This window comes from Scatophagus argus, chromosome 1 (genome assembly GCF_020382885.2).
Source record: "Scatophagus argus isolate fScaArg1 chromosome 1, fScaArg1.pri, whole genome shotgun sequence".
NCBI classification, from domain to species: domain Eukaryota; kingdom Metazoa; phylum Chordata; class Actinopteri; family Scatophagidae; genus Scatophagus; species Scatophagus argus.
Genome location: NC_058493.1, coordinates 14,101,455 through 14,119,211, shown reverse-complemented (window position 1 = coordinate 14,119,211; position 17,757 = coordinate 14,101,455). Strand labels below are relative to the sequence as shown.

The following is a 17,757-nucleotide window of genomic DNA, read 5'->3' as shown; positions in this document are numbered from 1 at the left end:
CAATTTTAGCCACAGACTCAGCGAGCTACTGAGTATTCACAGCAACAAGATGCAGCTAAAAATAAACTACAAAACTCATGTTCATTGTAATAAATGGACAAGTCAACCAGTGAAACTGCGTTCCTCCTTAGAAAATAATGGAGGTCTATGGCATTGTAATCTGCGGAATAAACTACAACAGGATTTGGTGACAAAGACAATAACATGGCTACTTTTTCATGTTACTTTTTTGACAATTAAAAAAAACAAAGACCAAACTTGTTCTTTAAATGTGTGGTGGAGCTGGGGTGACCAGACAAAAAGCAGAGGAGTTTGTGCTTACGTGGATAGTCTTTGGGGTGAATCTTCTCAGACCAGTTCCCATAGAAGGTGACTCTGTACTTTGCTGTTCCACAGGCACAACAATCAAGTAGAGGTTTGTCTGTAGCATCTCCATACAGGGACTCTGTGAGGACACGAGAGGAGGGAGAAGTAATGAAGAGAGAAATGCAGAAGACCACGAGACAGGCATAGAGAGATTGCTCATCAGTATAAGGCGCAGATGAGAGTGGGGTCCATCATACAGGAGATGGGTGGTTTAAGAAAATGAGGAGTCAAAGGGAGGAAGAGAGGGGGGAGCATGAGAAAAGGGGAGTTTGTGTAGCACAGTTCTTTTGATCTCTTGCTCAGTGTGACATCCAATGTCATGCACAGCCAGGGGTTACACTCATTTACAATCATTCACATGCCAGAGCATAACAGCAGAGAGGAAAGTCCCTGCATCAAAATCAAGAATGAAAGAAAATATAGAGTAAAAGAAGACAGAGAAAGAGACTATCAATAGGGAGCGAAATAGAGTACCAGCAGGGAGATTGAAGGGATAGGAAATTCATGGTAAATTATTCAGTCCATGTCAATAAAAAACTCTACCTTTTTCACACATTCGCTTGGTGAGGTAGCCTTCATCCTGGAAATAGATTATCCTCTTCTGCACAATGCTTGCCCTATACAGAGAGAAGAGACGTAGACAGTAAGGGATATTAGTTTGTAGAGAAACTGGGACCAAGTGTGAATGTCTGGGCAAAAGTAAGAGTGAATGTCATGATGGAAAAAGACTGGAGCAACATTTTGAGAAGCTGTGAGGTTTGAAAAAGAGAAGACAATGAACAGCGGGAAACGTGGAAAATTTTGGCTTTTAAGATGTGAACGGTGGCAGGTGGAACAGGTGCAGAGTTATTCATAATAATCTTCCTATTTTTTTATTCAGAAGACTCCTAAAAGGAGGTATCAGAGCCCACAGGGAAATTGCTAAATCAGGCTGTCGCTCCAACTGAGGCATTCAATGTCTCCCACAAAGACCAGCAAAAGAATGTATCAGCACTAAGATATACTCGTACATAGAAATGAGGGACTGAAAAGCTGAAAAAGAGACAGCAAGTAAAAGATTTTTTTTGCATTGAACTGAGTCCCTCCAGGAGGAAAATATGCAGAAATGCACAGACATACGACAGGCTATGCACTGTGTTGATAAGGACTGATTGACAAGCCAGCAGCTACACACCCCAAAATCCAAGGCCTGGCAGAGGGGAGCTTCTCTAGATTGAGCTGTCAAAGAGGCTTGTTCCACTGGGGTAGTGGGGAACACAGATCTGAGAGGGACCTTGACATGTAAATCAGCCACAAACAAACCTTTTCAGAGGCCAGCAGACTCGAGAAGGCACCTAACTTCCTCACAAACACCAGCCTTTAACGCCAGTCCTGGCTGAAAGGAGGTTTCCATGGGGATAAAACCCAACAACGAGGAGCTGGATGGAGGTACTGGAGGTCTGATCCAGGTGGGCCCCGTCCCATATACTGTTTGTTTCAAGTAGTCCACGGTTTACCAAACCTTTGACTGCACAAATATGTTGTATTGTTTCTGCTTGATGAATTCTGTCTGCAAACAGAAAACATTTATCAAGCAGCTCTGTATTGTGGCAGAAATACTAGTGGTGGTGCAGTGGTTAGTACTGTTGTCCCACAGCAAGATTGTTCCTGGGTTGAATCCTTATCTGGGATGCAGAGTTTGCATGTTCTCCTGGCTTCCTCTCGTAATCTCAAAAACATGCACATTAGGTTAAATGGCTACTCTTCATTGCCCCTAGGTGTGAGTGTGTGCGTGTATGGTTGTCTGTCTTTAAGCGTCAGCCCTGTGATTGACTGGCGACCAGTCCAGGGTGTACCCCGCCTCGCTTGCAACCCTGACAGATAAATGATATAGAAAATGGATGGATGATTTGACATGAGGTTGGATCATAATAGACATCCAGCTAAAGCAAAGCTCTCCACGGCTAAGATGGCAAGCCGCTAGGGGGACAGGACAGCCCGAGGTAACTTACTAGATGAGATGAAGTTAAAGCATTTGAGTTGACATGAGTAGCTGTCAGAATGACAATATTTTTCTAGTAACTATTATAATGTACAAATATGCTAATAAATCCATAAATGAAAAGTAGAAAAGGCTCATGATACTTTCCAAATAGAGCAGGTCTATACTGCAAGCTTCAATTTAATCTTTAATGTAGACAGACTGAACATTCCCCCATGAGCAAACACTTGCCAACAGTGGTGATGAAAACCTTCCTTTTAGAAGGCAGAAACCTTGGAGCAGACCCAAGCTCTAGGTGGGAATATTGCAATAGGAATAGTTTAAGAATAGTAAATTCATTCATATTAAGTATTAATACTGCGTCTTTTCAAACTAGTGTTTTTTCCCCCCTTATGAAGAAATGGCAGACTGTCTGTTCATGACTCTTATAATAGGACCCCTTGAATGAATGATGAGCAGTTGGTATGAGAAAAGCAATTTGTACTGTCTACATCACCACGGTAACAGTGAAGGGCAGAGAAAAACACATACTAACAACATTGTCTGTTCTCTGATTCTCTATTTCTAAGCTTCATTTTCCTTTTTTATGATAGCAGTGTGTATGAGAGGAATGGACAGAAAGAAAAATAACAAAAGATCAGAGAGCAAAAGATCAGTCTTCTACAAAATGGAAGAAACAAAAGGTAATCATGGCACAGCACCCATTTCTAAAAGAGACGGTCAAGACAGGTCATATTCTGCACACTGAGTGAAGGAGCATGATGGAATTAGACGTGAGTGCAGAGAAGCAGTTCTGCCTCAATATATGAACGGCCAGTTAGGCCATAAATCACTCTAGGTCTCATGCACACTACTGTATCCCGCTACCGCTCTCCTAAACTCATCACCACAATGTCCTACACACACAACTGCACACAGCTATACTTGTCAGTAGAGATGCAAATTTTAATCAATGATTTATCTACCTATTGATAATTAATCAATTAATTGTTTAGTCCATAAAACATAAAAAGACTGTGAAAAATCACAAAAAGTCACAATTTCCAAGAGCCCAAAGTGTTGTTTTCTGAATGCTTCTAACAACCAGGAAACCAAAGACCCTTCACTTGCTATCATAAATGCAGCAGATCCTATATATCCTATATTTAAGAAACTGGAACCAGCAATTGCTTGATAATTTCCTTGAAAATGACTGAAACAATTAACCGATTATCAAAATAGTTTGCAACTACTTTTCTCTATTAATAAGTGAAAGAAAATATTAGTGCCTGTGAAACAATAATAATAATAATAATAATAATAATAATAATAATAATAATAATAATAATAATAATAATAGTACACAATCAAGTCAGTGCATGTGATTAAAAATTGTAAAAATAAAAAAGCAACAAATGCCTTCCATTTGAGTCAAAAATATCTTTTAGGTTTAACGGTCTCTTACGTGCTGCTATTTCCCACCACATGAAACGTCATTCTTTCTAATAGGAGATTACTCTCTTGCACGCATTATAATGTACTCACACACACATAATTGCACTCTCTCATATACAGCGTACTGTCAGTGCACTCATTCTGTCTCACACACCTTATACTAATTCACACGCACTACTATTGTCCCTGGCATGCTATATATTCTCTCTTATGCGTGCTGTACTTTCAAAAACGCTCATATAAATATCATTCTGTCTCAAACACACCACTACTCTGTCTCACATGCATTCTGCAGAGGGTATATTGGTTCTCGTGTGACATCAGTAGTTCTTACAAAGAAAATGTGCAACAGGCCTCAACAAAGACTCTTTATGCAGCATTTGCTTTTTTTTTTACACTGAACAAAACGTTGGCCAGTGTGTGATTTTGCATGCCAGCATTTCTCAACCATTTAACAGAACAGCATCAGTGCCTGGTATGACATTCTACTTTTGTGTCGAGGAGCGCTGTTTACACATAATAACATGGCAATAACAGTATCCTCCCTGATACATGGCAGTTGTTCACATCCTCTTCTATAAGGAACTCATGGACTTTGCACTTTCTCCCCATTTTGCAGACATGTTTGGTTATCAACTTCAAGATCAAGTTAGTTGCTGACTGCGACTAGCTGTTTCTAAATCTCCCCCTTGAGTTGTGCAATCGCCTTTGTCCCTTTTATACAGAACAGTGAGGCGGAATAAAAGTTCAACAGTCCCACCTTGAACAGACTGTGTAAAAGGAGACTATTGTAATGATGTGTAAGAGAAAGATTTATGGACGAAACTGCCTCTCATAACGCGGATGAGATGATTCAAGGTAAACGACCCCACTAGCACGTCTTTAATTGTTCACGCTTTAATTCAATCTCACCCCAATTTCACATATCTCCCTGAGAGAGGAGAGCTCACTCTGCCTCACTGCTCGCGCACTTTCCTGGGTTGGCCAGACAATCAAGTAGAGTAATGCTTATTTAACATCCAATTTAAATTCTATCTCACTTTGCCGGCTCCACACCACCACTGATCCCAATCACCCCAAAAGTGCACTGATGTGAATTTGAGTGGGGGCATGAGCAGCAGTATGTAGCAAAAAGAGCATAGCAAAAGCAAAAACAAAAGTACGAGATAAGATTTTGTTTCTCTACGGCTACCTTTCCATTTGCATGCCCAACAGATGCGCAAAATAAGAAATTAAATTCTCCTCTTGTTCTATCTGCTCCTGCTACAACGAGAGATTAAATCATTTCATTTTCTGCTCCTGCTGCTGCTGCAAACAGAACTCGCGAAAAAGAGCCCACACTGCAATCCACAGCACAAAGGCAAATGTATTCACATTTTACTTCTATTGGTCTGCTTGATTAGTGTCCTGTCGCAGTCCTCCGTGATCCATCCTGTCATTGTGCTGAAGGAGATAAACGGCTTCTAACAGCTGCATGTAGTTGTGACATTCATCCGGTCACAGATACACTGTCTCACTCAGACAGCCAATGAGAACACATTGCACAACCTCAACATATCACACAACAGAGGGAGATGACAAATAAATTGCTTCCTACCAACAAATGGAAAGATATAAGATAAGGGCAACTTCAATGGTGACTGCAATATATGGATTAGATTTTGATGTGCTTACTCTGTGTGACCACCAGGATGTAGTTAAAAACACCGATTCAGCTGTGACAATAGCTCCAGAGTAGAGTTTTGTCATCAAACAATTGCAGCAGGTTGCATCTGATTTTATCATTAAGCTCCCCCAAAGAGCAGAATGGAGTCCAATTATTTTCAACCCAATTAAGTTAAACTTTTGATTTAGAATGAAGTTGACTGGAAAGATAGACAAAATCTGTCTTTTCAAAAACTTTGTGAGAGGGAAGTTAGAAGACAGAACTGATGTGGTGTAGGGAACCTTCTGGATAAAAATAGACAAGTTTTAGATTTTAAGAGAGCTAGCAGCCATTTCTAATCAAGTAGCGTTGTGAAAGCCCTACAAACAGGTAATAATTATCTTTCTTTGCTCTATTTTATTACCAAAGACCAAAATATTCAAGTAGCAGCTTCTTTATCCAGTGCTCGTGTCACTTTCACTGGCTAAAATGACCAATGTTACTGGTGGTACTATCAAAAGAAATCAGAATCAGTAAGCAGATTTGACACTGGATTTGAATTTGTTAAAATCAAACCCCATCTCTTCCTCCATCCAACCTCACGTCTCAGTGTGCTTAGTTGTGTCTGTATTCACACCTAACAGCGATGTCAAAGTGTACTGAAACACAATGATCTGATGTATCTGTATCACTGAAGTAATGTAAGACATTCAACAACTAAAAGTCAGCAAAAACAAGATTTTAATCGTGCAGGGTTCAGTTTCAGAATACACAGCAAAACTTCAATTTGTAGCATACAGGAAAGCCAAAAATAACTGGATTAGACTGACTGACTTTCATATTCAGTGCCCTGAGCTCAGGGGTTTGAATGAGAATCCTCGTCTGAACCTATCATCATGAGCCAACCTTAAACAGACATAAACCACCAAGTTCAGTCTTTCCATCTAAAAGACAACAACTGCCTGTCTATAATACTGCAGCAAACCACTTGGGAGGAGCAAAATTCCTGGGACAGCATTTGAGTCACAGGAGCCTTCTAACAGAAACACACTTACACACACATACCACACACACTTCTAATTTCATGGCCAGATGTCATTTTTTAAATCTCTCTTCATATACATGAAGACAGAGAGAAAGAGAGAGAGACATATATATAAAGACAGAGAGAAAGAGACGCGTTTTGTTTTGGGGGTTTTTTTCGGCCAAACCAACGGGCAGCTCTTTAGGGATATGAAATGAAATTAAAAACAAACACTGACCCTGCCTGTGGTGGTAATAAAACTGTCCTCTCTGTATTAATCCATATTATTTCACATTATTATGTTGTTTCTTTCCATGCATATTTGTTGATTACAGTCTGTACTCATGTGAATCTGCTGGCATGGACTACAGTATATGATAACACAGCCATAGTGTACAAGATTGTCTCTTCCTTTGAACAGTTTTCTATAATACATCATGAGTTTTCACTCCAAGACTTTTGTTGTGTTGCAATCTAGAGGCATACAAAAACCTTGTGATCTTTATGACTGCTAGGTAGGTAGAAGGAAGAACAGTGGCAACTACCCACTCCCAGCCTGTAATCATGATTTTCAGAGACATCTCTTTTGAACTATAAGGTTCTCACTCTCTCCCTCCTCTATTGTATGTTCCCCGGTATTACATCCACATCTCTGCACTTTCATATATCTCTTTCTAGGGTATCCACTCTGTCACACTTTCAACTTTTTCCTCTATCCATGTCCTTAACTGAATACAATTCTGCCATCATGGCACCGTTCTTTGTGAGAAGAGCACAAGTGCCGTGCAGCATGACCTGCTGTGAGAAAACGATGAAAACACCACAGCGGAGACAAAAAACAAAAAGGAAATGGATAAAAAGCAAAGATGAGGGAGTGAGGAGAAGAAAGAAGAGTTGTGCCGGTGTGAGAGAGTGTAGGAAAGCTCTGGCAGATCATGAAGATACTGCAGGAGTACAGAGACATAGAAAAGGGAAGCTCACCACACTCTGCAGTAGACACAAAATAAGAGGCATTGCTGAGGAATGCAATCTTTTATCATCTCTTTGCACAGCAGAGGTGTGCACCAGGCAGCAGAGAAACTGACTGTGAACCTAAACGGTTAAATAATGCATTGATCAGAAGGCCTTCTGTGAGTCACAGTATCTTTCCACCTCCTGTATTTCCCCACAGTACTGGATTAACAGACAGGTTATGGCATGATCTCTCCTCTTCTGGACATGACTACACATCTGTATCCAAGAAAGCCCAGAGGACACCACAAAGGAACTGAATGGTGTCAATCAGCCATATGACTAATAAAGTTAATGAACAGTTTATGCAGTCAGATTGAAGTGAGAATTAAAATCTGACAAGACCTTCTGAATCTCACTCTGCTTAGCTTGTGGAGGAGATGCAATCAAACAGTTACTGCACATGCGGAAATGATGTATTTTATGTCGGGAACGCAACTCACAATCCCATTCTAAACTCCATAAAAATTAAATGATTAATATTATAAATCTGCGTGACAAAATTAAATGTAGGCCATATAACCAGTTTGTAAAATGTCAATTTTAAACTTATTTGGTAAAAAAGTTGAAAACTAAATGCTTTACTGGACATCAAAAATAACTACTATACTGTTACTACTATCAGTAACATACACTCAGTTGTCAGTTATTGGATACGCCTAGCTGAAACTAAGCCTGTCGAATGGAAGAGTTCTTGAACAAATCCCACCTTCATAATAGTCGCAATTTCTCTAAAAAAAAAGTCTCTTTTGAAGCTGCTTTAAAGAAGTAATTTAGTTTACCCTCACTGATATAAATGCTGTCAATCTGCTATCAAATATATGACGAATTCACATCACCAAATAAAAAAAATACATGAACATGTTTTTTTATCTATGCCACATATATTTTCCAACATATATGCACAGATTCGAAATTGTCCTACATATATGTCTTTCAACTGTATGTACATATATATCCATAAATGCTTTAAATATATATGTAAATATGTGTGTAAAAGACGTATATGTTAATATATTTTCTTTCCACGTTTGATCATTTTGACATCAAAACCGACTGTTTGAGGAGAATCCCAGCAATTTCTCAACGTAGTGTAACGTGCCTTTAAATCATAAAACTATTTAGGAACAACACTATCAACAGCTAACAGCTCTGTGAGGCACAGCAGTGCTTTAAGCCAAATGCTAACGTTGTGACCATGCAAACATACTGCGACAATGCTAACAAGCCAAGGTGGCGTGAGGTCTTGTTTAATGCTGTGTGACCTACGTGTGCCTTTACAAATAAATACGTTATAATAACTAGGACTATGACGTTCACCACCATGTTACCGAGTTAGAAATGTTTCACTAAATAAAGCCACAAACGTCAGCCTCACGCTGTATGAAAAGTCAAGGCATCACCTTCGCTAAGGTCCGCTCCGAGGTCCTTGGCTTTGCTTCCACGTTGGAAATTAGAAAACTCTCTCGCTTTTACCGAAGCCATCGTGTGAACGATTGCGACAGTTAACGACGCAGCACGTTTGCGCCGTGTTTTAACTTGTTTAAACAAAACAACAGAACACAAAAGCAGCGTCACGCATCCAGCCGGCGTAAACACACTTTTCAATTTCCCGCAAAGCCCACAATGCATTGCGGGTTTCTCACTCCGCTACGTCACACTTTCGAGCCCTATAGCTTTCTAAGCCGGGTGTCTCGGTTCGGCTTTGTCAATCGGTAGTTCGCCCGTCCCCGCAATATGGATCGAGTTGATGATAGATGATAGAGCGTGAGGCCACTTTCAAACTTTGCTGCATGCAATAAAACAATCAAAAGCTATTGTCTTAAACACTGAATTTTCTTCTGCAAACCTCAGTCTGCATTGAATTAAAATAAGTACAATCATAAACACATTTTGTTTGAACATATATGCATGTGACATCATTTGCAAATACAGTGAGATATAGATATTATGTATGGCATATATTCAAAAAGTCAGACGTATATGAGCTGTATATAAGGCATTATGTATGACATATTTGCACCTGACTGTGGCATACGTCTGGATATATATATAAAGTCATATATGACACATATATTTCCTATATCTCCACATACATACACATATATGACCCTAAATATTGCATACATACAACATATATTCTATGTTCATGTATTTCCTTTCCCTGTGGAAAAGAAAAATTAATACTCCACCAGTATACTGTTGTAAAAGTGTATCTCTAAGCATTTGAGCTGAGGACTCACCTCTGTTCATCAGGCTCAGCATCAGTTATCAGTACAAGCCCAGCAACTCCACCCTGACAGCCGCAGATGTCTCCTTCCTCACCGAGCTAAATGACTTCTATACTTGCTTTAACCGAGACAACAAGGAGATGGTTAACAAGACCCTTGGCAGACCACCAGCCCCTCACACTAACCTCCACAGACGTCTACACTGCACTGAGCCGGATCAACGCACACAAGGCTGCTGGCCCAGACTGCATTCCTGGACCCGTGCTCAGGGCATGTGCTGGGCAGCTCAAAGGGGTCGTCACGGACATTTTCAACCTGTCCCTCGCCCAAGCAGCTGTGCCAGCATGCTTCAAATCCACCTCCATTGTGCCAGTGCCGAAACACTCCAGCCCCACGTGCCGGAACGACTACCGCCCTGTCGCACTCACACCCGTTGTCATGTAGTGCTTCGAGCGGCTGGTCCTGGCACACCTTAAGAACTGTCTACCACCCATTTTGGACCCCCACCAATTTGCCTACCGCAGAAATAGGAACACAGAGGATGCACTGCACTCTGTGCTCACACATCTGGACAATAACAATACATAGAAACTGCCCGACGCATAACCGGGACTCCACTTCCAGCCATTGAGGACGTTCAGAAAAAACGCTGTCTATGTTGAGCTAGCAGCATTCTGAAGGGCTCCTCCCACCCAACCCACAGACATAGACTGACCACTACCCCCCAATACCCCCCCCCCCCCCACCACCACCACCACCCACACCCACACATACACACACACAGCACTACACTACACACTCCTTATCCTGCCTCACCTCTCCATCTGGGACTAATTGCAATACACTTTCTTTCACTTACAGTACTGATCTGTATATCTTAATGTATCGTTTGTACATCAATACCTCAATTTGTAAATCATGTTCATAGTTTCTGCTTACACTGCACATACATTTAATTGCACACATGCATGTGTATAATATGTTCATAATACTTCAATCTGTTTATTATGTCCATAGTACATCCACCAGCATATTATGTTTATAATATATCCAACCTGTACATTATGCTTCCATAATGTACATATTGTAGATAATATATATCCTGCACTTGCTGCTTATTGCACTTCTAGCTAGATGCTAAACTGCATTTCGTTGCCTTGTACTTGTTCATGTGTAATGACAATAAAGTTGAATCTAATCTAAAAATCTAAAAGTTGTCGTATACATACTTGAGGAGGACGCAGCCAGAGCCACTAGGGGGCGCAGTCCAGTACATCTGGATGCTTGTGCGTCTGCGAGGAGTGCTTTCTGTCACTGCTGGGGGGCAGTTGGTCATAAACTGCGTTTCCTCCTCATCAATTATCTGTAAAGCATGCATGCACACACACATACACACACGCACACACAAATACACACACAGATTAGTGATGAATAAAACTGTCAGACAAGAGGCACTCAAAATATTTGCATATGTTTTTATTCATTAGGTATGGGAGTACTTCATATTCATAGTCAGAGAAATTATAACAGCTGGTGGTTGGACAGCTATGGCTAAAATTGACATTTTCTTCATTCCAGACTTTGTGAAAATCTATCATTGTTGGTGGTTTGCCTCACAAAAAAGCAAGTGAAGGCATTTGACACCAAACAGAGGAGCAATTAATGCAGTCTGATAAACGTGTGACATGCTGTACTCTTCTTCCACTTTCAGTATGTCAGGCTACTGGACTCAAGTTGGCATCTCCTGGCAGCAGAAAGGTAGCAGTCTCAGTGGAACGCAGCACTGATACTGATTTGATTATCCTGGTGAAATTAAGAAAACTGAATTAAATTTAGTCAGTATTCAGATCAGTCAATCAGAAAGTTAACATCTAGAAGCTGAATCTTGACCCTACCACTGTAGGCAAGATAAAAAAAAAATCTTTGGGTCAATCTTAAAAGTTCAAATGCTTGCTGCCCTCTCTGCTTAGGTGCACACCGGAGACACTAAGTGTCTCATTGACTTTAAGTGGACAGGAAATTATTGGAGTGGGGTAGCATGAGGGAGCACAGCCAGCGGGCTAATATTCGCTGCCCAGAGACCAAGGAGCTGTTTGATAGGAAGTGACATCAGGGCAGTAAAGACGGGGGAACTTTCTCACTCCATAAAGCTGTCAGCAGAGAATTTCCTTTGTCATGCCATGTTATGAATGAGCTCCCTCTGAAAGTGAATTAAGTGTGGATGTGCATGCCTCTGTGTGTGTGTGTGTGTGTGTGAGTGTGTGTGCGTTTGTCTAAGAGTCTGTGAGAGAGAGGGAGTGAGGGAGTGAGAACGAGAGCCTGGGATCAGTCTGTGTGTGTGTGCCTCTGTGTGTGTATGTGTGTGTGTATCTGTGTATGCTGCCTATCTCAGTCTAACGGATTATACCCCCTAGCCTCACTCCTCCATGTTCCCATGGTTTCTAACAGGCATCCTGGGCTGGCCTGACTGGACTGCAACACATGTTAAAACCTGTGAAGTCTTATGGGAATGCATTAAACCTCCATCTGCGAAAAGAAGCAAGTAATTTGCTGCAAAATGACCTGGGACCTGTTTTCAAATCCTCTACCAACAGACAGACAGTGAATTTTGGTAAAAGAGAAAAAATGTGACATTATTGGAAAAACAGATTTTTTCTGTCTGGGTTTGTGCAAAAATTTGTGCACCAGTAGCTGCTGGTCAGACCCAACAAAAACATAAATCTGAAATGACATGGGGACTTTGGAAAAGTAAATGGCACAATTTGGACAGAACATACAGGTCACACATCTTTGCTCTAATATCAGATCTTCCTCATGAAGATGATAAACACACACATAGTCAGTTATGTCTGTGATTATGTCATATGTTGCACTTGGAGTGGCACCGATTTCACCCTTCACACAGCCACCTAACAATTTGCCTTTTCTTGTTCTATCATCTCACCCTGCTGAGAAGCAATGTCTCATCAGACCTCGCCAGCATTGCCCGCTGGTTTACACTTTGCCAACAAACACACACCCACATACACACACACACAACGGCAGCTGACCTTCCCAGAAAGCTCAATAAAAGTGCTTTTCATCAAGTTGGGAGCTGTCCTAAGACGGCTGGGATGGGGCACACCAGCAGATTTCAAATGAGCTGTATAAGTTAAATAAAGCCTGACGTCTTCTGTTGCAGCTTCTTTTCTCTTTCTTTTCTCTCAACGCCCAGAGGCCAGCCCACCCAGAGCTCTTTCAGAATGGAGGAAAAGTGTGTGTGTGTGTGCGTCAGTGTGTGTATGTGCTTTTTTGACACAAAGACGTAAAACACAAAAGACTAACTGAGAAGGTGATATATAGGGTATCCTTTTTGACAATAGTTTAGTTTTCCTGCTCTTTCACATGGTGCTCGTAACAAGATAGATGATCATGTGCAGATGTGCAAGAGACCTTCAACTTCTTAAAATGTAGCAGGATTCTTATCAAAGACAGGTCCAAGTAGTGACACTTACATTCCTTTTACTTTTGGTGCCAACATCTAAAGGCTATGGTCACACTTTTACCCTATATAGACAAAAGTACCCAGACACACCTCTTTTTGGGGCCATTTTTCAGGAGTTACTTCCAGTGAAGGGAAAACTTAATGCTTCAGCAGGCCAAGACATTTTAGACAATGTTATGCTTCCAAAAAGTCTTGGGGAATAACCATTTCTATCCCAGCATGACTGCCCCCCAGTGCACAAAGCAAGCTCCATAAGGACATGGTTAGATGCGTTTGGTGTGGAAGAACTTGACTGGACCACACAGAGCCCTGACCTCAACCCCATCAAACACTTTCGGGATGAACTGGAACAGAGATCGCAAGCCAGGTCTTACTATATAATACTATACTGCATGAATGGACAAAAGTTCCCACAGAAACACTCCAAAATCTTGTGGAAAACCTTCCCAGAAGAGTGGCGGCTGTTGTGGCTGCAAAGCTGTTCATGTATTTAAATTACGATGTCACTGAAGTTGCTGTTGGTGTAATGGTCAGGTGTCCGAATATTTTTTGTCTACATAGTGTATCTATCTATCACATGGATCAATCTCTGTGGACTGTACACTCAAGTCTCAGCCATCCAGGGTTCAAAGCAACTGAACGTGACTAAATGAAGTAGTGTTTCCCCTCTTTACTCCTGACGTTTAGCACCCTGTCACACCACGCCACAGCTCTACAGTGCTCAGGGCTGGCACTAAATAACAACAGCATGAAATCAATTGCAAGGGCAAAGAAAAACTGAATAAACCTTGCCTGCATTAACACTGGGTAATGAGATGTAAGGTACACAAGGGACAAAAATAAAGTGTTCCTGTTTTTTATGCAGTCCCGTGTTCAGGGCTCAGGCTCACAGAGATGCCACAGCATGGCAGTAACTGTGATCAGAAAAGCCTGAGGGCTGCTGTGCAAACCTCCCTATGTATTGTACTACATTCTCAATTAAATAATGGGGTTTTATTTGGGAAGCGACTGAAACTGACAGGCTCACAAAAGTCTGAAAGGAAGAACTCAAGACTATCTTGTTAAACCCATTTAACAACGGCTTCTTTACAAGGTCTGTTCCAAGAAAACATATGATTTTATGTTCTGGGCAGGACTGAGAATTTTGGCTTAGGCTAAAATTGGGTGTGTAATGCAGGGCTAGGTAGTAAGGGCTTGCATTTCTTTACTATGAGGTGCAATACGTTCATTGTTTGTCATGAAAGTAATCCAAACAGATTCAGATAAGAATACATTTTTTTGGAATCCAATGGATTATGCTAATAATTTATGTTAATAAAATCCAGCATTTCTCTAACATTTGAGTATTTGATGTAGTTAAAACCAATTCCTTTCTTGCTTAGTTTTTTTTTTTTTTTTCAAATCCTTTGAAAATAGGATTTCATGCTGTGCACTGTAAGTTTTATGAATTTGTTGAAACTGCAGTCTTGAATGAGTATGATCTAAACAGGACAAAAGTAAAGCTAAAAAGACAAAGTAAGCTAAAAGGCATGAGAGCAGAACAAGAACCAATACAATTTTGTATGTAAAATTACATTTATGTCTCATAGTTCCATTTACAGTCTCGTACTGCTGTAATAGCACCTTTGGACATTACAGCATGGAATATGTATAAAACAACATGTATATATTGTTTTGTAACATTCTAGAAATAAAATGAACATCTTAAGCTTTTAAATTGCATCACGTTACAGAGTTATAATCCTCACATAGACCGTCAGCCAGTCCTCTCCTTCTTTCAACCGCTTGACTCCTCCTCACACTGCATTACAATTACAAAGGTCTCACGTAGTATTTGGTCGTTATCGCAAATGCTTAACGGTGCCACTTTCCTTGCCTTCTCTCTCTTCCTTTCACACTCTTGGCCCTACTCCTTTCTCTCCCTGCTTCCTACAGTACTCCAGCTGGACCTGCTTATGCAAAATGCTTATTAGACTCTAAACTGCACCAACTGTATGCTTCCTACATACATGAGCTGTACACTTGCGTGTGCACACACAGCTCCTTCAATGTAACACACGTGCACTTTCACAGCCTGGCAAGACAAAACTACATGGAGCTGAGCTGAGAGTATGCTCTGTTCATATGTTATATCAAGCCTATTAGAGGAGGTGAGGTGAGAATAATCACACTTTGACATGTGAAGACAGGAAGGCTGTGCAAAGAAAATCTGTTAAGACCCCCACCCCCTACCCCTATCTTCAGGAAGATCTATTTTTTCTCTCTCTTCATACACGTCATGCACAGAGCTTGCGCAGGAGACCAGAGGAAGGATGGTATTGACATTATGGTTAGACCAGGTGTGGTCAGCTGTGCTGGTTTGCTGCCATTTGTTACTGCCAAGTGCTCAGTTGAAATGTACTGTATCACTATCATGAGGGATGCACATTAAGGTGGACAAGTTATATAATGTAACATGTAACTGCACTGTGTTAATAGAGGCAAAAAACAGAAAATTCTTTGAGTGTTCAAAGTGTACAAGCAGTTAGATGATTAGCTGCTCCCTTACCTGGAAATTTCCAATGTAGTCCTCATCCCTGTCTCCTGCTGCACCCTCCTTCAGTGCAACAAGGATGAACCCTCTGAAGTAGGAGGGGCTGGATGCAGTCAGAGTCACTGGAAAGCAAACAGGATTGACAACATCAACTGACAGAAAACAGCTGAGCTTCCAAACAGAAGACTAAAAGGGGGCTTAATTAACTACCTGCCTGAATAGCATTATATTTAGAAACAATACTATGTGTCAGGCTCAGCTGGCTAAAGGGTAATATAGTCTCACATAATTGTAATTATCTTTTATACACAATCAGACGTCGCACCTGTTCTTGCGGAGGCAGCTCTAACAGTAATTATAATGGCTCAGTCTAATCCACGAGATGTTTAAGATACTGTTTCTTATTCATTTGCAATCCAGCAGAACACAAAAGAATGTTCATTTACTGTGGGAAATTTTTAATTTCCTGTACTTGACAACTTTATCTTGGGAGAAGACCTTCAGACTTCAAAATGACAACTTCCTATAGTGGTTGATGGCAAAATAACTGCACAAATTAGATTTCCAACTCCCCACTTCGAGATAATTCAGAATTCGATTTGGATGATATGAAATTATTAATGATTAAATCAAAGAAAGAATGAAGTGCGACGTCAAGACCGTAACTGACTGAGCCTTTGAGATTCAAATGGCAGATGGCACATGTCCGGTAACATCGCCCAATAATTTTGACTTCAGACAAAAGCAATGAAACCGGGTACTGCTGGCTTTTAAAAAAATATATTTTTTTAACTATGAAAGAGAATATCTGAAAGCCTGAGAGAAATCGCAAAGGGAATGAGCTTTCTAAACCTTTTTAAATTTTGATCATAGAGGACTTTTAAGGCCTTATATACTCATGGGTGTTCACATTAGATTATAAATTGGTTGTCGTAACCTTTGGTTTTCAATAGTTCAAATGCACGTCACCTTACAGGAATGAGGGATTATCTCTTTATTAAACAAATATACCTTACTTTCAGGGAATATACACTACCGACGCGCGAAAAGTAGACTCTGCAGAAACTTATTTTAAGTCTACTGAACGCAGATTAGGGTTTGGCAATGCGCACATTGTGCCAACAAGCGCAATGTGCGTAATTCTCGCGGATAAACACCAACCTCTGTATGTGCTCCCTGGCTGATAGCTCTCCGGGTCTCCCTCGACGCGGAGGCGAAACTCGTTGTTGACCTCGTTCCGATTGCTCTGAGCCTGTAATATCCGACTACAATAGCCGTCTGACTTCCCGGCTCTCTCAGAAGGCTCCTCGGTGAATGCAAACATACTGCACGCTGCGGTGGAGATGAAGCAGAGCAGGAGCAAAACGCGTGAATGTCTCCCGGTGGCTGTCATCGTGTAGGTTTCCGGCAGTCAAGTTGATGCGCGGAAAAGAATCTTGTCGGGGACGTGGAAGAGGGGGAGAAATGTTCAGCTCCCGTTTCACTTCTAAATAAGAGTCTAACTTGCCAGCTGCTGAAGTAGACTTCTGTTCAGCTACGGTAGATCCATCCTGGTGCGAATGACAGAGAGAGAGAGAGAGAGAGAAAGAGAGGGAGAGGAGGAGGAGGAAGAGGAGGAACAGGAGGAGGACGACTGACTGGGATGTGCTGTGCACTCTACGCTCTAGGGGAGCTCCACGCTGCTGCCGCTGCGTACGCTGAGCAGGGAAACAGGAGTCCGGAGAAACAGCCAAGCGAGGACTGAGCGTTTCTGCGACTGTCTCCGGATATTTACCCACAGACCTGCTGAAGACAACTCTGAACCAACAGACTGAGAGCACACACAAACATTCCTACCAATGAGTGCTGAGTGTGTGTGTGTGTGTGTGATCACTCAGAAGGAAGACATGAGCACACACAGAAACTCGCAAACGAATTTAAAAAAGCATCCCAAGTGGTTGTCTAGGTGACTGATTAAACAATGAGTGCTTATTCATTGGCTGCTCGGTGTTTTCTGTTTTCTCGGTGCACTAAAGTTAACAGATGAAATTTCAACATTGTTTCGGGAT

At 41.2% G+C, this 17,757-nt stretch overlaps 1 protein-coding gene across 1 annotated transcript in view; it reads right to left on the bottom strand.

The window, feature by feature from the left end:
- The window catches only part of spon1a (spondin 1a), a 64,426-nt gene extending 46,899 nt beyond the window's left edge, over positions 1 to 17,527 (bottom strand). Inside the window, exons 1-5 of the mRNA XM_046385157.1 lie at positions 16,871 to 17,527; positions 15,725 to 15,831; positions 10,922 to 11,055; positions 910 to 983; positions 323 to 445 (exon numbers count right to left, since the gene is read on the bottom strand). Of these exons, the coding sequence (XP_046241113.1) occupies positions 323 to 445; positions 910 to 983; positions 10,922 to 11,055; positions 15,725 to 15,831; positions 16,871 to 17,102 (670 nt within the window). The 5' untranslated portion in view covers positions 17,103 to 17,527. The remainder of the gene's footprint in view (positions 1 to 322; positions 446 to 909; positions 984 to 10,921; positions 11,056 to 15,724; positions 15,832 to 16,870) is intronic.
- Between the last annotated feature and the right edge of the window lie 230 nt (positions 17,528 to 17,757).